The sequence below is a fragment of the Leptonychotes weddellii genome, chromosome 1, assembly GCF_054177405.1.
Source record: "Leptonychotes weddellii isolate Sample4059 chromosome 1, ASM5417740v2, whole genome shotgun sequence".
Taxonomy (NCBI): domain Eukaryota; kingdom Metazoa; phylum Chordata; class Mammalia; order Carnivora; family Phocidae; genus Leptonychotes; species Leptonychotes weddellii.
The window spans coordinates 49,258,260-49,279,820 of record NC_138369.1 but is presented as its reverse complement, the minus strand read 5'-3'; the positions used below and the strand labels follow the sequence as shown (position 1 = coordinate 49,279,820).

The window sequence follows — 21,561 nt, the reverse complement described above, 5'->3', positions numbered from 1 at the left end:
TTAAGAAACAAAACAGATGAACATAGTGGAAGGGAAGGAAAAATAAATAAGACAGAAACAGAGAAGGAGACAAACCATAAGAAACTTAACTCTAGGAGACAAACTGAGGGTTGCTGGAAGAGAGGTTGGTGGGGGGATGGCGTAACTGGGTGACGGGCATTAAGGAGGGCACTTGATGCAATGAGCACTGGGTGTTCTAAGCAACTGAGGAATCACTAAACTCCACCTCTGAAACTGATAAAAAAAAAAACAACCCAGGGTGACACCCCTGGTGGCGGGGGGGGCACATTGGTGGCCATCTCTGCAGAGCCTGTGACCTGCCAGTCCTCCCACCCCAGCTCCTTTGGCCAGTCCTCCTCCCTGCAGCCTCCTTTGGGATCTATCTTTGGGAAGATGGACGTGTGGGTGTCCAGCACTGGGAATGGGGGTAGGACATGAGGGAAGATGAGGGGTGTGGGCATCCATCACAGGGGTGGGGAGTGGGACATGAGGGAAGATGGGGCTATGGGTGTCCACCACTGGAGGTTGGGGGGTGAGACATGAGGGAACATGGGGGATGTGGGCATCCATCACTGAGGGTGGAGGGTTGAGAAGTGGAGGACACACAGTGAAATAATCTGGGATAGAACACTGTGGATATACAAACAGCAACATGGGTAGACCCCAAAAATTGAGCCAAGGGAGATCAACAAGAATCAGAGTATGATCTAGAGCCAGTGGACACACCTGCATGAAGACACACCACACGCTTTACCAAGACACATACATATCTGAGGATGTGCACTCTACACAGTGGGGTTGTCCACAGGGACAGGGGATGGGAAGAGGGGTCAGGATGAAGATACTGTGCGGAGAGAGGCCGTGTGTCCCAAACTGAGAAAAAGATACAAGTAGAAAAGATTAATAATAGAATGCCCAGCACAAAAGCCAGCCTATCAGGCCCTGGTTAAGGCCTAAGTATCTGTGTCCATGTCCATCAGATGGGAGCCTCGGGTAGGAGGGCTATCTGTGCTGAGCCCACAGTAGGTGACTGTGGGTCCTGAGTAACAGGTGGGCAGCGCCCCTAGAATCACAGGACAGCCACGCTAGGATGGGCCTTCAAGACCAGCTCTGCCAACATCTGCAATCCACAAGCCCTCAAACCCTCCCCCTGACACACACACAGTGAATCACAAGGGCTATGTATTAAGCACACACATTCTTTGTGCTGGGATATTTACTTACGTAGGTTTCATCCTCATAACACAGGTATCATTTAGCCCTCTGTTTAGGTGGAAACGTAAGTGACTTGCAGAACCAAGAACAATTCCAGGTAGGTCTGATTCCACCCTCTTCCAGCTGCCCCAGGGCTGCCTCCCACCACCACACACATATACACAGGAATACACACACACACACACACACACACACACGAGTCACAGCCTGGTAGGTCTGATTGCACCCTCTTCCAGCTGCCCCAGGAATAGACACACACACACACACACACACACACACGGGTCACAGCCTGGTAGGTCTGATTCCACCCTCTTCCAGCTGCCCCAGGGCTGCCTCCCACCACCACACACACATACACAGGAATACACACACACACACACACACACACACGGATCACAGCCTGACAGAACACCTTCCTGGAGCTGCCTCTTCCCCTCCCACGCCTCGGGTGTGCACAGATACCCCATCACAGACCTCACGCCCCAAATCGCCCCTCTCTAGCTCTGCGAAGTTCAAACAGGTCTCCTCCTCAGGACCCGATCTCCATCCCTGACAACACTCCCCCCCGCCACCATGCTCCTGGAGTCCCTCACCTGGGTCTCCAGGGGTGCACCTGGTCTCCTGCCCAGCTCCCTCCTGGCTCTGAGCACCCTGCTCCGGTGATGAGGCCTCAGAAGCAGGGAAACCTGGCTTTCTGGAAGAGTTCCGGGAGCCAGTGGGTGAGAGGCGGTGCCCTCATGTTCCTGCAACACTCCGTCACTGCGTGCACAGACCTACCTTCACTGCAGGCCTTGTGCTGGCCACAAGACCCAGGGCCCGCCCTGGCCTCAGCCCGGTGGCCGGGGTGGCCAGGCCCGAAGGGGCATGGGTCAGAGTCACGGGCGCAGGGCCGAGACTGAGTACACAGACAGATTGGTGCCCCCCAGAGAGAAGCCCATGTGAGCTGGGACTGAGGAGGGGGTGGCACAGCCGTGTGATGCGATGGTGCGTGTGACAGCCCCACGCAGAGGGCCGGAGGGTGCAAACGAGTGTTTCTGCTCACGCAGGGGCCCGTGGAGTGGCCTGTGTGCCCTGAAGGAGAGAGTCGGAGGGTGAGAAGACAAGGCCCAGAGGGCCAGGCCTGCCTGCTGTGCCCCCTGGGCTGCAAAGTGAGGTAAGAGCACCCGCCCACAGCGGCCGAGGGCTAACAGAGGCGACACACGTGCCCCGAGTGCCGGCTGCTGTCATGACCCTGGCCGTGGCCTTCTAAGGTTGTGCGGGCGGAGATTTGCCCACTCCCCACCTAGCATCTGGCACCCGTGACTCGGCCCAGCAGCGGGTAAGCACGTTCACACGTCCCCCTGTGAGTCTTGGTGAGAACCCGAGGAGGGGGTGGAGTGGTGTGCCCAACCCTGATGACCTCATGCCTGGGGGGGTGTGCCCTCTCTGCCCGCCATGAGGGTCCACAGGAGGCAGAGACAGAGAGAAAGCCTCCAGCCTGCTCACGCAGGTCATGCAGGCACAGGATCTGCTCTGCTCGCCTCCAGAGCTCAACAAGGCAACAAGGAACCAAGCCCAGCACTGGGAAGAAGCCAGAAGGGGGTTGGGGGGGACCCCCGTGCCTCCCTCCTCAACTGAGGCTCCTCCCTGCCTGAAGGGCACCAGCATCCTTAAGAGTCCATGCTAGAAGGGCCCTCAGACATCTGTCATTGTACAAGAAGACTTGAGTCCCAGAGGGGAAAGGGACTTGTCCGAGGTGGCCCAGTGGCTGGCTGCAGATCTGGGACCCAGCCTCCATGCCCAGGGCCTCAACCCAGCGCACTGGGGAACCCCCGTCTGCACCCAAACCAATGAGTAATGGACGCTTATAAAGGCACTTTGTAAACAGCTGAGCTCTCTGACAAAAGGGTTACGCTGATCACTCTAGTACCTGTGGAAGAAAAAGACTCCATTCCTTGAGCCACTGCTGTGGAAGGGTGTCACTGTGCCATGTCACTTGGTCCTTCCAGACCTCCCATCATACGGTCCCCAATCTCCAAGCGAGCAAGGTGAGGCTGGAGAACAAGCCAGGTCTCAAGTGGGTCACACCCCCCAGTCAGGAGCCTGGCCTGGGTAATGACCACACCCTGATGCAAAGGGCTGGGGAAGACAAGGAGGGCTTACGGCCTCCAGGAGAGGGAGCCAGCAGCTGAGGATGTGGGCTGCCCTGGGAGGGAAGGGGTGTCGTGTTAGGAGGTTCTGCAGCCGCCAGGGCCAGGCTGGGCCAGGTCAGGGTGGGGCGGGACGGGGAGGAAAGAGGCAGCCGGACTTCCGGCATTCACTCAGCCTTGCAGCCCACGCTCTGCCATGCCCCCCCCCCCCAGAGCTCCTGGCTTCCTCAGTTCCCAGCCCAGCTGTCTCCTTCCCGGGATCCCTCCCAGCCCTTCAGACTAAATCCATTTATCACAGCACCGTGTTTTGTCCTTCCTAGCATCCATCACTACCTGCAAACATTTATTTTCTAGTTCCTTTCTAAAGGTCACACGAGACGGTGCCCTCCTTACCGTGTCCCCAGTGCCTTCCAGGCACAGTGTCTGACACATAGTAAAGATGTTTGTTAAGTGAATCACAGGCATTGACGTGATGCCTTCTCGACTCTGCTCACGGTGAGTGCTCAGTCTAGGGAGGCAAGGAGTCCACTGCACCTCAGAGAGCATTACCAAATTCCCAGGGGGGATAAGGAAGGCCACCCAGGAGGCAAAGCTTGAACTGTTCCTCTGAGGTGCTGGTGGGAGGCACAGCCAATGGCTCAGAGATCTCCCTGGTCTGTCCCTTCAGCCCTCAGTCCTGTCCAGTCCTGCTCTTGGGGCTCCCTCTCTCCTGGATCTGCAACCTTTCTCTCCCCGTGACCTCTTTCCTCCCCTCAGCATTTAAATGGGCTCCTGTCTTCCTCATCTTCAAACGAATCTTTCTGGATTTCATCTCCTGCATGGAAGTCAAAACTGGGCGCTAGAAACTGGGCTCCTCCTCTCCATCACCTCCCACATGCAAATTCTTCAGGCCCCGTTATTACTCCCCGTAACTACGCCCCCATTCTGTCTGCTTCTTCCGGTGCCCAGTACTACTACTGTTGTGTTCACTTCTGTGTCCCCTGCATTTCCTTCTGGGCCTGCCACAGAAAACATGGAACCAGTGACCTGAGAGAGGCCGGGAATTTAGAAGGCTGGGTCGGATCGCATGATGGGAGGATTGGCCATGGTAGGGGAGAGGCTCTGGGCCGGGTCTAGCCCAGTCTGAAGGTTCCCTCTTCCCTCCCTGTCATCTCCCAAGCCTGTCCAAGCAGGGTACAGACAAGTCCCCAGATCCCAGGCCAGAGTCCCAGAGTCCAGCCCAGCTTCAAAATGGCGCCGGGGCCTGGTTCAAGGCAGCAGGCCTGTGCGGAGGCCATGGGCCCTGGGGTGCGCTTGGGGGCGTTTCCTGTCTGGGCCTGCGGCCCCCAACCGCTGGCAGCGCGGTTTCCGGCGGGGCTGCGGCCGGGGCCTGCACTATCAGCTCGGCACCAGACGCCCGGTCAGGATACTTGTGGTGAAACTGTGAGGGTGCACTCAGTCCTTTGGGGTTTTCTCCCATGTCAGCCTCCAAGACAAATGAAGGAGACAAAGTGACATCCAGCCCTTCTTCAGCCATGTTTTCCCCCTTCTGAGCCAGGGGCCGGGCTGTAGGCAGCAGCTGCCCAGGGCTGGGGGACTGCCACCCAACCACCTATGGCTGCAGGGGCAGCTCGAAGCTGCGGCAGTGGAGGCCAGGGCCAGGCCACTGGGATCAGGAGTCTTGGGCAGGGCTGGACAAATGGGATTGGCCTGGGGGTCTGAACAGTGGTGGGGAAGCCCCCGGTGAGCACTCCTCTCCACCTGCCAAGAGGGCCTTGGAGTGGGCAGACTGGGCCTGAGACCAAATGAGAGGCATCTCATCCTATACTGGCGGGGGGGGGCGGTACTATGCCTGGGCCAAGGCTCCACCCTCAGGACCCCACTTCACTGCACCCCAGGACTTACAAGGAGGAAACTGAAGCCCTGTCTGCCACGGAAATCAAGGACCAGAGAGGCAGAGGGCTGTCCGTGGACTAAGATGCTATGCCCCTGAGCTAGGAATATGAGGAGCGGGGGGAAGGAGAGTGTGGGATGCCTCACCTGTGGTCCCCAGCCCTGATGCTGGGTGAGCCATGGGCTCTGGCCCCCAAACCCTACAGGACATCTGGGAGCCCAAGTCCTCAATGCCCTCTGGCAGCAGCACGGCCCCCTTGCGCAACAACCCCAGACCCAGTTCTAGCCCAGGCCAGGGCTGTGGTTCCCGACCCACACCCCTAGATGGCGCCATAGCCAGAGCATTAGCTTTGGGGAATGTCAGAGCTGCCCTGCCCTTCAAGTGGCTGCAGCCCCGCACATGCGCTGCTCTTCTAGCCCAGCTGGCCCTCTGCGCCTGTGCATTCGGCCTTACTTCCTGGCGCCCCCCAGTGACGTGTCCACAGGTTTCACACTGACACAAGGGCGCAAGCGCAGCAACTTCCCCAGGCCTGCGAGCGGCCCACCAGCCCAGCAGAGGGCGCCCGTCGACACAAACCTTTGGTTCCTGCAAATTGTCTTTTCCTGCTCCAAAAGTGAGAAAAGATTTAACCAAATGCAAAAGTGCGGGGAGGGCTGAGGAAGAAACTGGCCAAATGGCCTGAGATGGTATCTATCCAGGGTAACCAGGTCCCCGCCCTGAGACACACAGCTGCCGCTGGGGCTTCCTTAGAGAAGCAGAGGCAGCGCAGGGAGGCAAAGGAGAGGGGCAGCCACTGCCGAGCAAGAGGCAATTCCAAGGGAGGGAGGGGAGGCCCAGCTCGGTCCCACCTAGGGGCGCCAGAGGCTGGATGCGTGTGGGGTCAGGCCATGAGAACACCACTGTCAACTCCCATCAAGTGCCGCCTCCACGCTTTCCAACCCACGAGGCCAGAACACCCCAAGGACACACCCAGGCTCACGCCAGAAGCACTGACTGGCGAAACGGAAAGAGATTAAGGGATGCAACGAACCAACAGTTAATGCTTAAGGTGCAGTTGCCCTATGACCCTTCACGTGTGTTACTCATGTGATCCAGCCTGTGAAGCAGATAAGGGCGCACTGCTCCATTTTACAAATGAGGAAACGGCCGCCCCAGACTCGCCTGAGGTCACAGTAAGTGGCCCCTCTATGCAGTCCATCTGACTGCATGCCCGAGTCTTGAGCCAACGTTCTCCATATCCAAGTCCTCTCCTTCCTTTGGACGCTGGATCTTCCCACTGCCTGAGAAACCTCACCCTGCCCACCTTTTCCTTCCTCTATGTTCAGCCTCTCATTTTCCACCAGACCCGTCCCACTGGCAGTGAACACACTTGGAGTATCCCTCTGAAAGCTTGCAGCTGCCCAGGTGCCCCCCCCCCCCCAGCCTTCCCTCTCACGGCCTGTCTCTGCCACACACCATCCGCATTGGAAGCAAGCCTGGCCCGGCCCCCGCCCCCACCCCCTGGCCCACTGTGCTCAAGTCCCTGAAGGACCACTGCAGTGACCTGCTCCCAGCATAGGCTGACCTCTCCCCGCCTGCTGCTCCTAAAACCCCCTTCCCTGGGGCCCCGTGACCCCACGCACTCCCACTCCCTTACTTCACGGGCCACTCCACAAGCCGTGTGCAGGGAGCGGGGTGCTCCAAGCAGCCACTGCACTTTGCAGCCATACATTCAGTTCTGCATCTCTTCTTCTCGATACCCTTCCTAGGCACCCTCACCCACCACAGCCTCGACCTCACCATTTCCACAGCCATTCCACAGCGTGTTGACCACCACCCACCTTCATCATTTCCACACCAGGCCCCTTCCTTGAACCCCAAGCCTGAATATCCAGTTGCCCCGACATTCCCAGGCACCTCACCGTGTCTGAAACAGAACCCATCATCATCATCCTCAAAACTGGTCTTTACAGACCTCTCCGTATTAAATGAATGGTAAACCATCCCTCCACCCACCCTGCCAATATGTCACACACTGTCACACGCCAACCCCAGCATCTAGCTGATACCATGAGGGGACCTCATCGGACGAAACCCCTGCCCCATCGGAGCTAGTTCCAGTGATTACACACATCCCAGCTGCGGTTATAATGTAGAGACAGACTGCAACAAGAGGGCCAGACTGGGTCTGGGAGATCACAGAAGGCCTCCCTGAGCCAATAACTTAAGCTGTTACCTCAAGGGTGGAATTACCTAAGTGAAGACAAGGCACAGACCTCAGGCAGAGAGGAGGGGGAGAAAGTATGGCACTCATTTCACACTGTCCATTCCACCTAAATCTCTCAGCTGTGTCCATCTGGGCACATGGCCATTCTTGCCCAAGGTTTTCTCCCACCCCTATTTATGGCCTTCAGCAGTTCAGTTTGCTCTCAGCCAAAATACAAATCTAAGCATGTCTCACACAGTGGTCGGTCTCCCCTTGATTTTAGGATGAAGCCAAAAGCCTTGTCAGACCTACAAAGCCTGATCTCGCTGGGACTCTCCCACCTCTGCAGCCTATGCTGTACACTCTCCACCTCACTCTCTGGATTCCCTCCCGGTCCTCAAGCCCCAGCCTGTCCCAGGACCTTTGCACATGCTATGCCCGTCATCTATGTAACTCCTACAGAGCCCAACTCCAAAGTCACTTCCTTAGGGAAACTGCCCGATTCCCCTCTCCACCTAGATCATACTCGCTACTCTCCAATAAATACTGTCGGGAGAACTCTGTCCCTTTTCTCCGTGGGGTTGTCACAATTTGTGATTATGAATTTGTGTCTGATCATCTATCTGTCCTCCATAAGAACCACTGTTCTCTTTTTCATCCATCATTGTGTCCTTAAAGCCTAGTACAGCATGTGATGCAGAACAGATAAAGTGTGAGAACAGAGCCCTTGCTCCACTACTCTGTTCGGCGACCTTACGTAGCCCACTTCTACCTCTGTGGGCTCAGTGTTCTAACATGTAAAACAGAGGCAATGCCTGCCATACAAACTTGCTCTAAGAAGGAAATCCACTATTTAATGAATAAAAAGCACTTGATAAAAGTACCATCAAAGTTAGTATGTTATGACATGTGATTGTCACCAGAACAAATGTTCACAGTCCCTGCTTTATTTTCATTTGGCCACACACGTTTAAAAAAAACAAACATACACTCACAAAATACCCAAACATAGGGAATTAGAAAGACAAAAAACAAGGGGCTTTTGGGCTTAAAGGATATCCTAGGCTTCAGAACAAAACAAAACCAATCAGCTACTGAAAATTTCTTTGTTCAAAACGCAAAGATATTTTGTTTTTAATGGGATTTAATTTTTTTTTTTTTTAAAGAACCCTTCAAAGATAAAAACTAAGCTTCTTGTGTTGCCTATGGCAGGGTCTGGCTTCACTTCCTTGAAGGCCTTTTGTAAAAATACAGATGCCAGCATTCAGCAGCCTTGATGGTTGCCTTCCCCCCTTCACCTCCAACCTGCCATCTGAAAGTGCAGCACCCTAGGCCCACCCCGATGGTAATTGTCAGGGGCTACAGAGCATCTAGGATGTGGTCGATCTTGGTGACCAACTCCTGCCGCTTTCCAGAGATGAGCTTCTCATTCTCAATGTACGTATCTTTCTTGAGCTTGCCGGCCACCAGCCGCTCGGCTTCCACCGCGGACTTCAGCACCAGCTCCTTGACCTGCGCATCCAGCTTCTGCATCTCGCTCACCTGGCCGAAGCAAGAGCAGGGCAGAGCTTGAGAGTGGTCCTCCCACCCACACTCAGCAGGGCCCACCACCTCCCATGGGCAGAGGGGCTGGCTGTGGAGGGAGACGGGCCTGGCTTCCAATGCCAGCTCCATTTTCTGTACCTTTAAGCTCTGACCTCAGGCCTCAGCTGTACGGGAGGATTGTGAGGATCGAGTGGGAACAGAGGGGCAATCCCCCAGCACAGTGCCAGGCACACAGCAGATCCTCAAGGTACGTTTATCTTCTTCCCTTTGGCTGGCCAAATTAGGTCCAGGGACTCAGTTGGGCAAGACTAATGGCGGGGGTGTGGCAGAGAGACTGAATGACTCCCCTGTTATCACCAGCTGGGTGTGAGGCTGAGGACTTCACAAGACTTCACAATCATAATCATTCAACATTCAACAATTACTGAGTGAGCCACAGTGCTAAGCACAAGTCCAGGCTCTGGAAAACCGCAGTCAAGACAGATGAGGCATCTGGCCTTCAAAAAGCTACCAGGTAATACTCGAGCACATAAGGAGAAGAGCTGCAGAAAGAGGTAGGTGCTATGAAGAACACAGGGTAAGGAGAGGGAGTGCTACGAGTGGCGTGTGGAGAGGGGGATCATCAGGGCCTCTGAGGGGTACCTCTGGGGAGAAAAGGGGTCTCCTCTTCCTTTATAGGTAACAAGGACTCACTCACAAAGCAGGTCCCAGGCAGGGTTCTCAGCACTTTATATGCACTAACTCATTTCACACTCACAACACAGTGAGGTAAGTACTGAGACAAGAAGAAACGGAGGCACAGAAGTTAGGTAACTTGCCCAGGCTGACAAAGTCTGAATCAAATGCCGGATTCTAAGTCTAGGTTCTTCTCAGCACACACAAGCAGCCTGGAGCCTTGTCCAGGCTGGCCTCCGGGACAGGCAGCTGTCGTTCTCAACAGTGCCCATGTGGACAGTGACATGGAGAATAGCAGAGCTTTCCGAACCCAGCCCATAACCAAGACCCCCAAACTTCTCATTCCACTGTAGGGGCTGGCTCCACAGGACAAGTCAACAGTGAGCAACAGCTGCCCGGCATGTGCCCCACCCAGAGCAGCCCCGTGGTGCTCTAGGTGGGGGACAATCCCTGAAGGCCTAACAAGGGAGGGCAAAGAGCCGAGGGACTCCGGGACAGCTGACACTTACTTTGTCACACAGGTCAGAGCCCTCTGTCTTCAGCCTGGACTGTAGCAATGCAATCTCACTGGTCAAGGCCTTGTGCTCCGTCTCCAGGCTCTTCTTGCCGCTGTTGAGAGTGGACACATCCCGCGACTGCTTGTACCTATTGACAGTCTCGTCAAAGTGACGGTAGAGACCTATTCTCTTGTTGACCAGGGTCAAGACTTGCTCCGTGATGCAAGCCACCTTCATCCTGGCCTCTGCAGCCGGATCCTGTGGGGGGGGACATCATGAGTGACAACATCCAGGCCTGAGCCTGCTCCAACCTTCACCTCCCAAAGAGTACCCACCACCGGCTGTGCAAACAAGAAAAGCCATCTTCCTGGAAAGTCAGAGAATCAAACCTTTGCTGACACTAAATCTGGACCAGTTCAGCAAAGGGCAGGACTAGGGACATGAAGATGAAGAAGACATTCACTTCAAAGCCTGGCAGGGCAGGGAGAGGATGGGAGAAAGGATATTAATGCTAGAATACACCATGAAAGGGGGCGCCTGGGTGGCTCAGTTGGTTAAGCGACTGCCTTCGGCTCGGGTCATGATCCTGGAGTCCCAGGATCGAGTCCCGCATCGGGCTCCCTGCTCGGCAGGGAGTCTGCTTCTCCCTCTGACCCTCCCCCCTCTCATGTGCTCTCTCTCTTTCTCTCTCTCAAATAAATAAATAAAATCTTTAGAATACACCATGAAAGGGATAGGTGAGGTGCTAAAGGAAGAGAAACCTCCGTGCAGGTCAGGGAAGGCTTCCAGGACATTTATTATGTCTCTCTCCTTAAAACCTTCAAGAGTTTCCCAGGGCCTAAAGGATAAAGCCCAAGCTCCTTGCCCTGCCATTCATGACCCTTTAGATGAGGCCCTACCCCCAAATTCTCTTTCATCACATGTCTACTTCAGACAAGTTCTAGCTTGGCAGCTCAAAAGGCCAAATCTGGTCTGCAAATGGTTGATTTGGCCCACAACTGGTTTTTTTCCTCAATAAATTATCAAAGCTTTAAGATCAGGAAATGTATATACAAGAAACTGAGTAAACTGACCCGTTCATTCAGTGAAGTACTCCGCAGCTATACAAAAAATAAATAAATAATAATGAGGAAAAGCTCTATGAACCGTTTTGGGTAACTCTCACAACCTGTTTAGTTTAAAAAAAGGACAAAACATATATACTTGTGCTACCTTTTGTGCAAGAAAGAAGAGGAAATAGGAATTTTTTTTTTTTTTTTTTTGAGAGAGAGAGAGAGAGTGAGCATGAGAGGGGGGAGCGGGAGAGGGAGAAGCAGACTCCCCGCTGAGCAGGGAGCCCGACGCGGGACTCGATCCCCGGACTCCAGGATCATGACCTGAGCCGAAGGCAGTCGCCCAACCAACTGAGCCACCCAGGCGCCCGAGGAAATAGGAATTAAAGTATCTGCTTCTTTCTGCAAAATAAATCAGGAAGGATATCCAGAGACTGATAAAATTAGTTATCTACAAGGCAGGGTTTTATAAATTCATAATCAAAATTAAATACAGTGCCACAGGGGAAACTACAATAAAATTCAAACAAATAAATGACCCTAACTATATTTCAAATGAGTTAACACCGGAAACTCAGCCAATTACCTTGGAACGCAGTACTCTGACAAGATATTCTCAGTCTAGAGACAAAAAGAACTCCTAACAAATCTTGGGACTCTACCTGATACGTCTGGTGTTTCTGGGGCATGAGTGCAACAATTCTGAAACTATTTTGTGTGTTTACAGAATTCAACAAATGAATAAACATACTGACGCTGGGGTGCAGGAGAGAAGGAAAACCGGTGGATGAGAGAGGACAGCAAGAACCCTGTGGCGTCAGACTGGAGGGAGACATCCGTGTTAAATGCTACTGTAAATACCATACATCTCTCCCCAGCTCTGTCTGCTGAAAGGCCCAGACAGAGCGACACCCAAAGAGCAACGATCGCACCTAGTTCCCAGATCATGCTCTCTAGGTACCATTTCCACACTGAAAGGAACCAGGGCTGCCTGGAGAAAGTACTGAATATGCCTGAAACATGCTGCTAGGCCTGACAATAAGGAAGTGCTTGAAAAAATGATGAGACATGACCAAAATGGACCAATGTGGGAAAATATGAGCATCAAAATAAGTAATACCAGTGAACAGTAGCCCAGAGTAAGGAAGGAAGCCAGGAGTCCCAACAAGTAACAACCAGCCAACCAGTCAACCAGGAAGAGAAGCTTCTCCTTCCAGCACAATGCCAACAAAAGGAATCACAGTTTTCCAACCACCACACTAACAGCAGATTCAGACAAGAATCAATACTAAATGCTAGGACTAACTGGTGAACGTATATGAGAGTATTTATATAGCCTCAAACAAATCATACATTAATTGCAAAGAGAAAAACAATAACTTTAACATGAAGAAATTAGGCAGACATCAACTTAGCCAAGTAGGGACAGTTAATAACATTCCCAGTCCTGGGACCAGCTGACATCACGTACCCCTGAGGGGATGCACTACAAATACGGCCCCACTTTATAGCATTCTTGCCAAAAATGCAGAATCTCAATTTAATCAGAGAGAAACACATGATACATCTAAGTTAAGGGATATTCTACAAAACCGGTCTCTACACGTCAGATATGTCAAGGTCATTAAAGACAAAGAAAGGCTGAGGAGCTGTTCCAGATAAAAGGAGACAAAGGAAGTGTTACAACTAAATGGGATACATGATCCTCAGCTGGATTCTGGAGGAAGAAAAACAATTGCTAAAAATGTTACAGTCACCGGGACAGTCTGCCGGATCTGAACATAGCTTGCATGTAACAGCATTACAGCGACATGACATTTCCTGAATTTGATCCTTCTACTGTGGTTATGTTAAGAGAATACTCTTGTCCCTAGGCTACATGCATGCTTTAATACTCAAGGGGGTAAAGGATATAAATGTCTACAACTTACTCTCAAATGGCCCAGGAAAAATAATTATGTATCAAGAGAGAAGCCAAATGTCAAGTGCTATGTCTAGGTAAAGAGCATACAATCGTTATTTTTACTATTCTTGCAAAGTTTCCATAAATGTGGAATTATTTTAAAGAAAAGTTTTAAAAAAACAAAAGCAGGGGCCCCTGGCTGGCTCAGTCAGTGGAGCATGTGACTCCTGATCTCAGAGTTTTGAGTTCACGCCCCACATTGGGTGTGGAGCCTACTTAAAATAAAATTTAAAAAATAAATTAAAAAAGGAAAGCAGCATTTATAGCTTAAAAAGTGGAACTATTTCATAATAAAACTTACACTCAGACCTTCTGTATGACAAGGCTTGCGAGCAGCTGCCTCACTGGGCAGCCTGTCTACGGAACCAGCCAGATCAACGTCTTTGCCACATGTACGCTACTGCTCCCTATGGGTTCCGCCGAAGCCCTCCCTGCCGCTGCACAAACTGTTCCTTCCAGCTGAATGCCCTTCCCTACTTTGTCTGCGGTCACCCTCCTCAGGACAGCCCCGCCATGAAACACACTGCGGCTGCCCTGTTTCCACAGCACGCGCCCACCAGCGGCAACCTGCCTCACGTAACACCACACGCTCTGTGACCACAGCAACAAGAAGAGGGTCTCTCTCTTTACAGTAAGGATGAGCAGAGGCCACAGGCAGGGGAGAGGCTTCTGGGCAACAGGGTTCTGCCTCGGGCTTGTTGAGAGGACCCCTGTGCTCAGTAAAGCTAACGAAACACACGAAACGACTAACAAATGTAGGAAAAAAGCCAAGGGGTACCTTTGTGATGGAAAAGTCCAGCCTGACGTAGATGATGACAGTGAAGAACAAGATGTAGAAAGCAGCCACCACCAGCAGTGGCTCCTGCAGCATAAGCACCTTGTTGAACGTGTAGTGCACCTAGGGGAGAGGGGAGAGAACAAGGAGCACCTAGGGGAGAGAACAAGGAGCACCTAGGGGAGAGAACAAGGAGCACCCAGGGGAGAGAACAAGGAGCACCCAGGGGAGAGAACAAGGAGCACCCAGGGGAGAGAACATGGAGCACCTACGGGAGAGAACAAGGAGCACCTAGGGGAGAGAACAAGGAGCACCTAGGGGAGAAAACACGGAGGATGGGCTCCCACAGGCCTACGGGGACTCAGACACCCGGGGGCAACAGAGGGGCCTCAGCAGGCCCACGATCATCCAGGCTGCCCCACCCATCCCCAGAGGTGACTGTGCTCAAACCCCTGCAGCCCAAGGACGTAAAGATAAGGACAGGCAAGTCCATGGCCGCCAGGACCCCATACTCTGGGGAGGAAGACACAGAAGGCAGACCAGTGGAGCACTCACCACGATGTCCTGAATGTGCTGTTCCACCAGATTTTTCTTATAGGCAACAATCACAGGGCGGCCAAATGTGTCTAGGTAAGTGTAGTGCAGCTCATCTGGGGCCCGAATGATTTCATAGGGACTGTCAACTTGGATGTTCCTGGACACAGGTAGGAATGAAATACAGCCTAAGACAAACTGCACTGACCAACGAGGTTTATTTAGGGTCGGAGAATTCTAAGGCTCAGGGGGCCTATCAGGGTCACTAAGTTCCCGCTCCACTCTGCTCCCCTCGTGGCACCAGACCTTCCAAGACAGCTGACCCGCTGCCAGAATACCCCGACTACTTGACCACTCTCCCGCTGAGGTAATGACCGTCTCCCTGCTAATGCTCCCTTGTTCTTCCTAGTGCTCACCAGTACTGGCCAGCCCCCGGAGTCGCACAGCCCACAGCCCCCCTGTGCACTCCACCCAGCAAGAGCCTCTCGGGGACTTGAAGAGGCCCCTGAGAAGTTACTCCAGAAGTTCCTTCTCCTCACATGACAGAGAACTTTCATAAGGTACAGTGGGACATGTCCCGTTTTTGTCTGCCTGGATCCACTCTCCCTCCTCCAGGTTCTCACGCTCTAGTTTTGCTAAAACTCCCCATCCCCCATAGGAGGAACAATCAAGGTGCCGATCTTTCTGGTGACCAGAGTGGGCACGTGACCCAAGAGAGGCCAAACAGAAGCTCCCCTTTAAGATGAACCTAGAGCGAAGTGACATGGAGACACACATAGGTGTTTATCCCTCCTGCCGAGGGCAGGTCCCCTGTGAACAACTGTCAGTTTCCTCCAAACTGACTCCCAGAGATGTTCTGGCTCTGCAACTTATGCTGCCAATTTACAAGTGACTTACCCTTCCAATGCACTCCTTTCTGCTTAAACTGGCCAAAGACAGCACTACTGGTTGTAAGCATGGAACCCTAATACACCATCAGGACCCCCCTTTCTGAACCTGGTCTAACCAGCCCAGGATAAAATAGAGCCACTGTTCCATTGCTCTTCTTTTTTGTATTAACACAGCAAAGGGCTCCCTGGCTGTCTTGACTCCGCATTCTGTCCTGTTGCAGATCATCCCATCCCCTTTGGATGCTGCAGCTGTCATACAGAGGCATTCTGTCTGGGGAATGTATTTCATAAATAAACCTTGTGCCCTCATTTGAGTCTAACTTTTCTGTTTAAACTCCAGTCAGAAAGTCCCTACAGACCTCTCAGTCAAAGCTATGTGCTGAGTACCTAGTCAGCACCCCCAAAACATAGCTTCCCCTTGAGGTACAAGGCCACTACCAGAGAAATGGGAATCAGAGGAAAGGAACAGTCACACTCACTTGGCCCCTTCGGGCAAGATGATCTTCACTGTCAGAGAATCTATCACTTGCTCATCAAACACATGGTCCACGAACCTCATCTTCAGTGCATACTGGTCACCTGAAGAAAGACAAACACGTGCAGGGATGTGAAAAATAGAGGAAATGACACAGGAGCTAGGGGGAAGCAGAGGGTACAAACACTCTCACCTTACACAGAGAGGAGTAAAGAGATGCTACCTACAGTTAACGGACTAGGAGATTCTGGGAGACAGAGGCGGTGCCGGCAGCATACTATGGGTCTTCCCCAATTTCTACATGAAGGCAGAGCAACTAGATAGCAAAACCAAAAACCCATGGAGCATTTTTTACAACAAAACTAGGTAAGGGCGCCTGGGTGGCTCAGTTGATTAAGTGACTGCCTTCGGCTCAGGTCATGATCCTGGAGTCCCGGGATCGAGTCCCGCATCGGGCTCCCTGCTCGGCAGGGAGTCTGCTTCTTCCTCTGACCCTCCTCCCTCTCATGCTCTCTGTCTCTCATTCTCTCTCGCAAATAAATAAAATCTTAAAAAAAAAAAAAAAAAAAAAACTAGGTAAAACAAGGATCTCCATGAACCCCAAAATACAAATGGGGAAGTCACAAAACGCCAACAACACACAACGTGCACATTACTAGTGTCTGTAAAGGAGAAAGCAGAGGGAGGCAACAGGGCAAGTGACAGACCTGAGAAGAGAAGAGCCCCAAACAGGCCACCACACTGACTAGAGAAGGAGGCAAGCCAACTGTAGAAAGCAGCTGGAGCTCCGAGGAGTCCTCCCCTGACCCCACGTGGTGGGCAAGCAAAACAGGCCCACGGACCTGTGAGTCTAGAGCAGTCTAGTCCCTGAGAACTTGGAAAAGCCATCAGAGCTCTCCTCCCAGGACAGCACCCTAAGTGGAGGAAAAACTGCTGGAAGAAAATCAAAATACCATACTAAATCAACAGAGAACTGGCAGTTACGATACCTCCTCCTAAAAACTCACATTAAAAATGAACAGGGGGCCTAGCTGGCTCGGTTGGTTGAGTGACTGCCTTAGGCTCAGGTCATGATCCCAGAGTCCCAGGATCGAGTCCTGCATCAGGTTCCCTGCTTCTCCCTCTGACCCTCCCCTCTCGTGTTCACTCTCTCTAATAAATAAATAAAATCTTTAAAAAAAAAAAAAAAAAATGAACAACAGAGGGGTGCCTGGCTGGCTCAGTTGATAGAGCATGCAACTCTTGACCTCAAGGTTGTGAGTTTGAGCCCTACATTGAGTGCAGAGCCTACTTAAAAAAAAATTTTTTTTAATTAAAGAAAACTGAGCAACAGAAAAAGGGTACCCCTCACTCTCAGAGTAAGTTATATTTTTAAAAGCTACAAAAAAAAGAGAACATCCCAAGAGAAAATGAAAACATGCCAGAAATTCATGCCACAAAACTAATTAAAATTCCTCCTGCAGGGCACCTGGGTGGCTCAGTCGGCTAAGCATAATACTCTTGGTTTCAGCTCAAGTCATGATCTCAGGATAGTGAGATCGAGCCCCACATCAGGCTCCATGCTGAGCATGGAGCCTGCTTAAGATTCTCTCTCTCCCTCTGCGCCCCCCCACCACACACACACTCTCTCTAAAAAACAAACAAAAAAAACTGTTCCCAGTATTTCAAAGCAAGCTAAAGGTACTATAAAAATGACACAAGTCGGGCGCCTGGGTGGCTCAGACGGTTAAGCATCTGCCTTCGGCTCAGGTCATGCATGATCTCAGGGTCCTGGGATCGAGTCCTGCATCGGGCTCCCTGCTCCTTGGGAGCCTGCTCCCCCCCTGCCTCTCTCTCTCTCTCTCTGTCTCTCATGAATAAATAAATAAAATCTTTAAAAAAAATAAAAATAAAAATAAAAATAAAAAAAATAAAAATGACACAAGTCATGAAAGAGCAATATAAACCAGAATTATAGAAATTCAGAAAAGTGACAGAATGCAGGAAAAAATTCAGGAAATTTTTTATGCAGGAAATAAATTTTAGAAAGAACATAATTGTTTTAGAAACGAAGGATAAGCTAAAATGCAGGAAATAAATTTTAGAAAGAAGATAATTGTTTTAGAAACAAAGGATAAGCTAAAAGGAATAGCAATGAATAAACACAACAGGTAATCTCTTACAATAAAAAGTAAAAAGAAGTAAAGTTTTCAATGAAGGAAAGACTCGAGAAACTGCCAAATATTGAAAATAGGCAAAGACTCAACAAAGAAATAAAAGTAGAAAACTTACAAAAAGGTTTCAAAACTGTAAGTTGAAAAAACATAATGCAGACCCAAGAATAGGAACACGGCAACCACTGCCAAAACATGTTCCAGAAAAGTATTAGATTTTATTATTTTTTTTTTAAAGTCTTTTTTTTTTTTTTAATTCATGAGAGACAGAGCGAGAGAGAAAGGCAGAGGGAGAAGCAGGCTCCCAAGGAGCAGGGAGCCTGATGCGGGACTCGATCCCAGGACGCCGGGATCATGACCTGAGCCAAAGGCAGATGTTTAACCATCTGAGCCACTCAGGCGCCCCAAAAGTATTAGATTTTAAAGGAAGAATCCCTTTCAATATTTATATAAAAAGACTTATAAAGGGGAAAAATTAGATCATCAGACCTTGACAGTGACATTTCATACCAAAAAAAGTAACGTATTTAAGATATTCAAGGAAAGACATATGAGCCAGTGATGTTATATTCCTCAAGATACTTATATGCACAAAAGGCACCACCTGTTATCAACTATCAATATGTGAGAACTCATTCCCATAAGCCCTCCCTAAGGAATCTACTAGAGAATGAGCTTCATCAAAATGACTAGAGCTGTCAATGTAAACACTGACAGGGTAAGCATTAACTACAGCTACTATAGAGGTAAGACTAGAGTTAAAAGGGGCGGGCGCCTGGGTGGCTCAGTCGTTGGGTGTCTGCCTTCGGCTCAGGTCATGATCCCAGGGTCCTGGGATCAAGCCCCGCATCGGGCTCCCTGCTCTGCGGGAAGCCTGCTTCCCCCTCACCCATTCCCCCTGCTGTGTTCCCTCTCTCGGTGTGTCTCTGTGTCAAATAAATAAATAAAATCTTAAAAAAAAATAGAGTTAAAAGGGGCACCCGGGTGGTTCAGTCGGTTAAGCATCTGCCTTTGGCTCAGCTCATGATCCCAGGGTCCTGGGATGGAGCCCCAAGTCGGGATCCCTGCTTCTTGGGCAGTCTGCTTCTCCCTTTCCCTCTGCCTCTGGCCCCCCGCCCCGCTCATGCTCGCTCTCTCTCTCAAAATAAATAAATAAAATCTTAAAAAAAGGGGGGGAGCATGCTGTGTAATGGCTATTTGTTCTGACAATAGATATACAGTATACACACAGCACACCAAAATGGGGTAGAATGGGGAGGGGATATGCCAAAAATAAACTCTTTTCAGTAATCATATTGGAAGTGGTAGTATGACCATTTTTTATTCTGAGACTGCTGTGTATTAGGCGTGGGATAAAACAATTAATTGTGGAATGCTCTCATTCTGTCACCTTCTCTGTCCTTCAGAAAGAGGACTCTCGATATGGAATTAGATACAGATAAAACATAGGAGCAAAATCATTACAGTTCACACTATTAAGTAACTATATAAATTCATAATTTTTTTACACATAGACATAATACACACCTAGCTCTGTTAACTGAAAAGGCCTAAATACTGACCAAACTAAGAACAATATGCATTCCTAGTTCTCAGACTGTGGTCTTAAAACACGTTTTTCCACAAGAAGAAACTAGGGCTTTGAGGAGAAAGAGCTGATTCCAGGTCTGAGACAGAAAACATACAAGCTGGGGGTGCCTGGGTGGCTCAGTCGGTTAAGCATCTGCCTTCAGCTCAGGTCATGATCCCAGGGTCCTGGGATCGAGCCCCACATCGGGCTCCCTACTTAGCGGGGAGCCTGCTTCTCCCGCTGCCTGCCGCTCCCCCTGCTTGTGCTCTGTCAAATAAATAAAATCTTAAAAAAAAAAAGAAAGAAAGAAAATATATAAGCTGGGCCAAGAATGTCTTTCATAAGACATCAAGGAAGGTAACAGCTTTCAATCTGCAAGAAACACAGAAAACACAGGAATACTGAATTGCACTTTAAGTAAGGAGTCGGCAAAATCCAGACTGTAGGTTACACTACAAGTGGCTCACATTCTTTGATAAACTGTAAAAAAAAAAAAAAAAACAGATGGAGGAGGGGACTATGGATTAATAGAGACTCATAAGACATCAAATTTTTTGAAAAGAGCAAAACTAAAGTAGAGATTCTAAAGACACACACTTGGGTGATAAAACTTAACAAAGTCAAGAAAGTGGTTACTAAAAGTCAGGATGGTAACCACTATTGTGGGGAAGGAAAAGGTACGTGGAGAGCTTTCTGGCTGGCTGGCTCAGTTCAATTTCTGGGCCTGAGTGGTGGTTCTGAGGTGTTCGTATAGACATTTATTGAGCTATACATTTGTTAGTGTGGTTTTTTCTATTTAATTTTCTATCTAAAAGATTTAAAAAAAAAAGATGAAGAAAATATGGCAAAATGATTATAATAATTAGTTCTGGGTGCTTGTGTAAAAGTGTTTATTATTCTCTTAGTTTTTCTCTTTATTTTTTTAAAAACCTCAAATTAAAAGAATTGAAGCAGTTCCATCTTATGATGGAAATGGGGGTAAGAAGAGGATTTTTACCAGACTGTTCGAACTGACTACCAAATGCATGTTATTACTTTTACAATAGTAATTTGTCCCCACCCATTAAAAAATTGTTCCTAATATCCCAGACTTCCAAAAAACGACAATACTCTCTTCCCATCAAAAATGACTGGCAAGTGTTAAAAAAACAAAAACAAACACACACACAAAAAAACCACCACTAGAAACAAAAATGCAGGAAACGAAATGATAGTCTCTCCCCTTTTTACTCCCTAACTACTAAAAACTGACCCAAATTATAGAGGTACTCATAGCTTGGGAGGTTGTAGCCAACGATGTAATGGGTCTTCCACCCGCCAAACAGAGGGAAGCGAGGCCGGATTTCCATCTCTACAGAGTCGTCCAAAATAAGGAGGTGGCTAGTGGAAACATTGCCAATCTCGTCCCGGTAGTAAACGTCCTGGGCAGCGGCAGGGAGGATGGTCTGCAAGAGAAGGGACATGCCTTCTAAAGCCCCCAGAAACTTACTCACAGGAGATGATCCTAAAGACAGAAAAGACTTTCTGCGCCAAGAGCCTCCCCATAGCACTATCTAATTAAAACAGTCCCCAAACTGGGAACAACACAAAAAGAAGTCTAACTAGCACCCCCGCCTGAGGCTTCAAAATTTCTAGATATTGCATCTATTTCTCAATCATGGTAGGTAAATAGCCAATTCTCCTAAACAATAAATAATGAAGACAATCATAAATACCTTTATGAATATTAAGGATTAATACAAAGATAAACATAATCTCTAAATTACTCTGTAGGGAGAGAAACTAAAATTGGGAGAAATTACATCAAATCGCTAGGTGGTAGGGTTATGGAGGGGTTCTTCCACCTCATATTCTTTACTATAGCTTCCAAATCTGTAATAGTATTTTCATAATCAGGAAGAAACAATTCTAACACTTCATTCACATAACGAGCCCTTCTATAATATGAAGTACAGATGACCCTTAGACAACACGGGTTTCAACTGCGCAGGTCCACTTATATGTGGATCTTTTTCAGTAAATACTGTAAA

At 49.9% G+C, this 21,561-nt stretch overlaps 1 protein-coding gene across 1 annotated transcript in view; it reads right to left on the bottom strand.

Annotated features, from left to right (window-relative positions):
* Nucleotides 1-8,329: 8,329 nt before the first annotated feature.
* The window catches only part of RPN1 (ribophorin I), a 29,339-nt gene continuing 16,107 nt past the window's right edge, over nucleotides 8,330-21,561 (bottom strand). The window contains exons 5-10 of the mRNA XM_081822981.1: nucleotides 20,784-20,976; nucleotides 15,813-15,912; nucleotides 14,465-14,603; nucleotides 13,913-14,032; nucleotides 10,132-10,377; nucleotides 8,330-8,944 (exon numbers count right to left, since the gene is read on the bottom strand). Coding sequence (XP_081679107.1) covers nucleotides 8,762-8,944; nucleotides 10,132-10,377; nucleotides 13,913-14,032; nucleotides 14,465-14,603; nucleotides 15,813-15,912; nucleotides 20,784-20,976 — 981 coding nt within the window. The 3' untranslated portion in view covers nucleotides 8,330-8,761. The remainder of the gene's footprint in view (nucleotides 8,945-10,131; nucleotides 10,378-13,912; nucleotides 14,033-14,464; nucleotides 14,604-15,812; nucleotides 15,913-20,783; nucleotides 20,977-21,561) is intronic.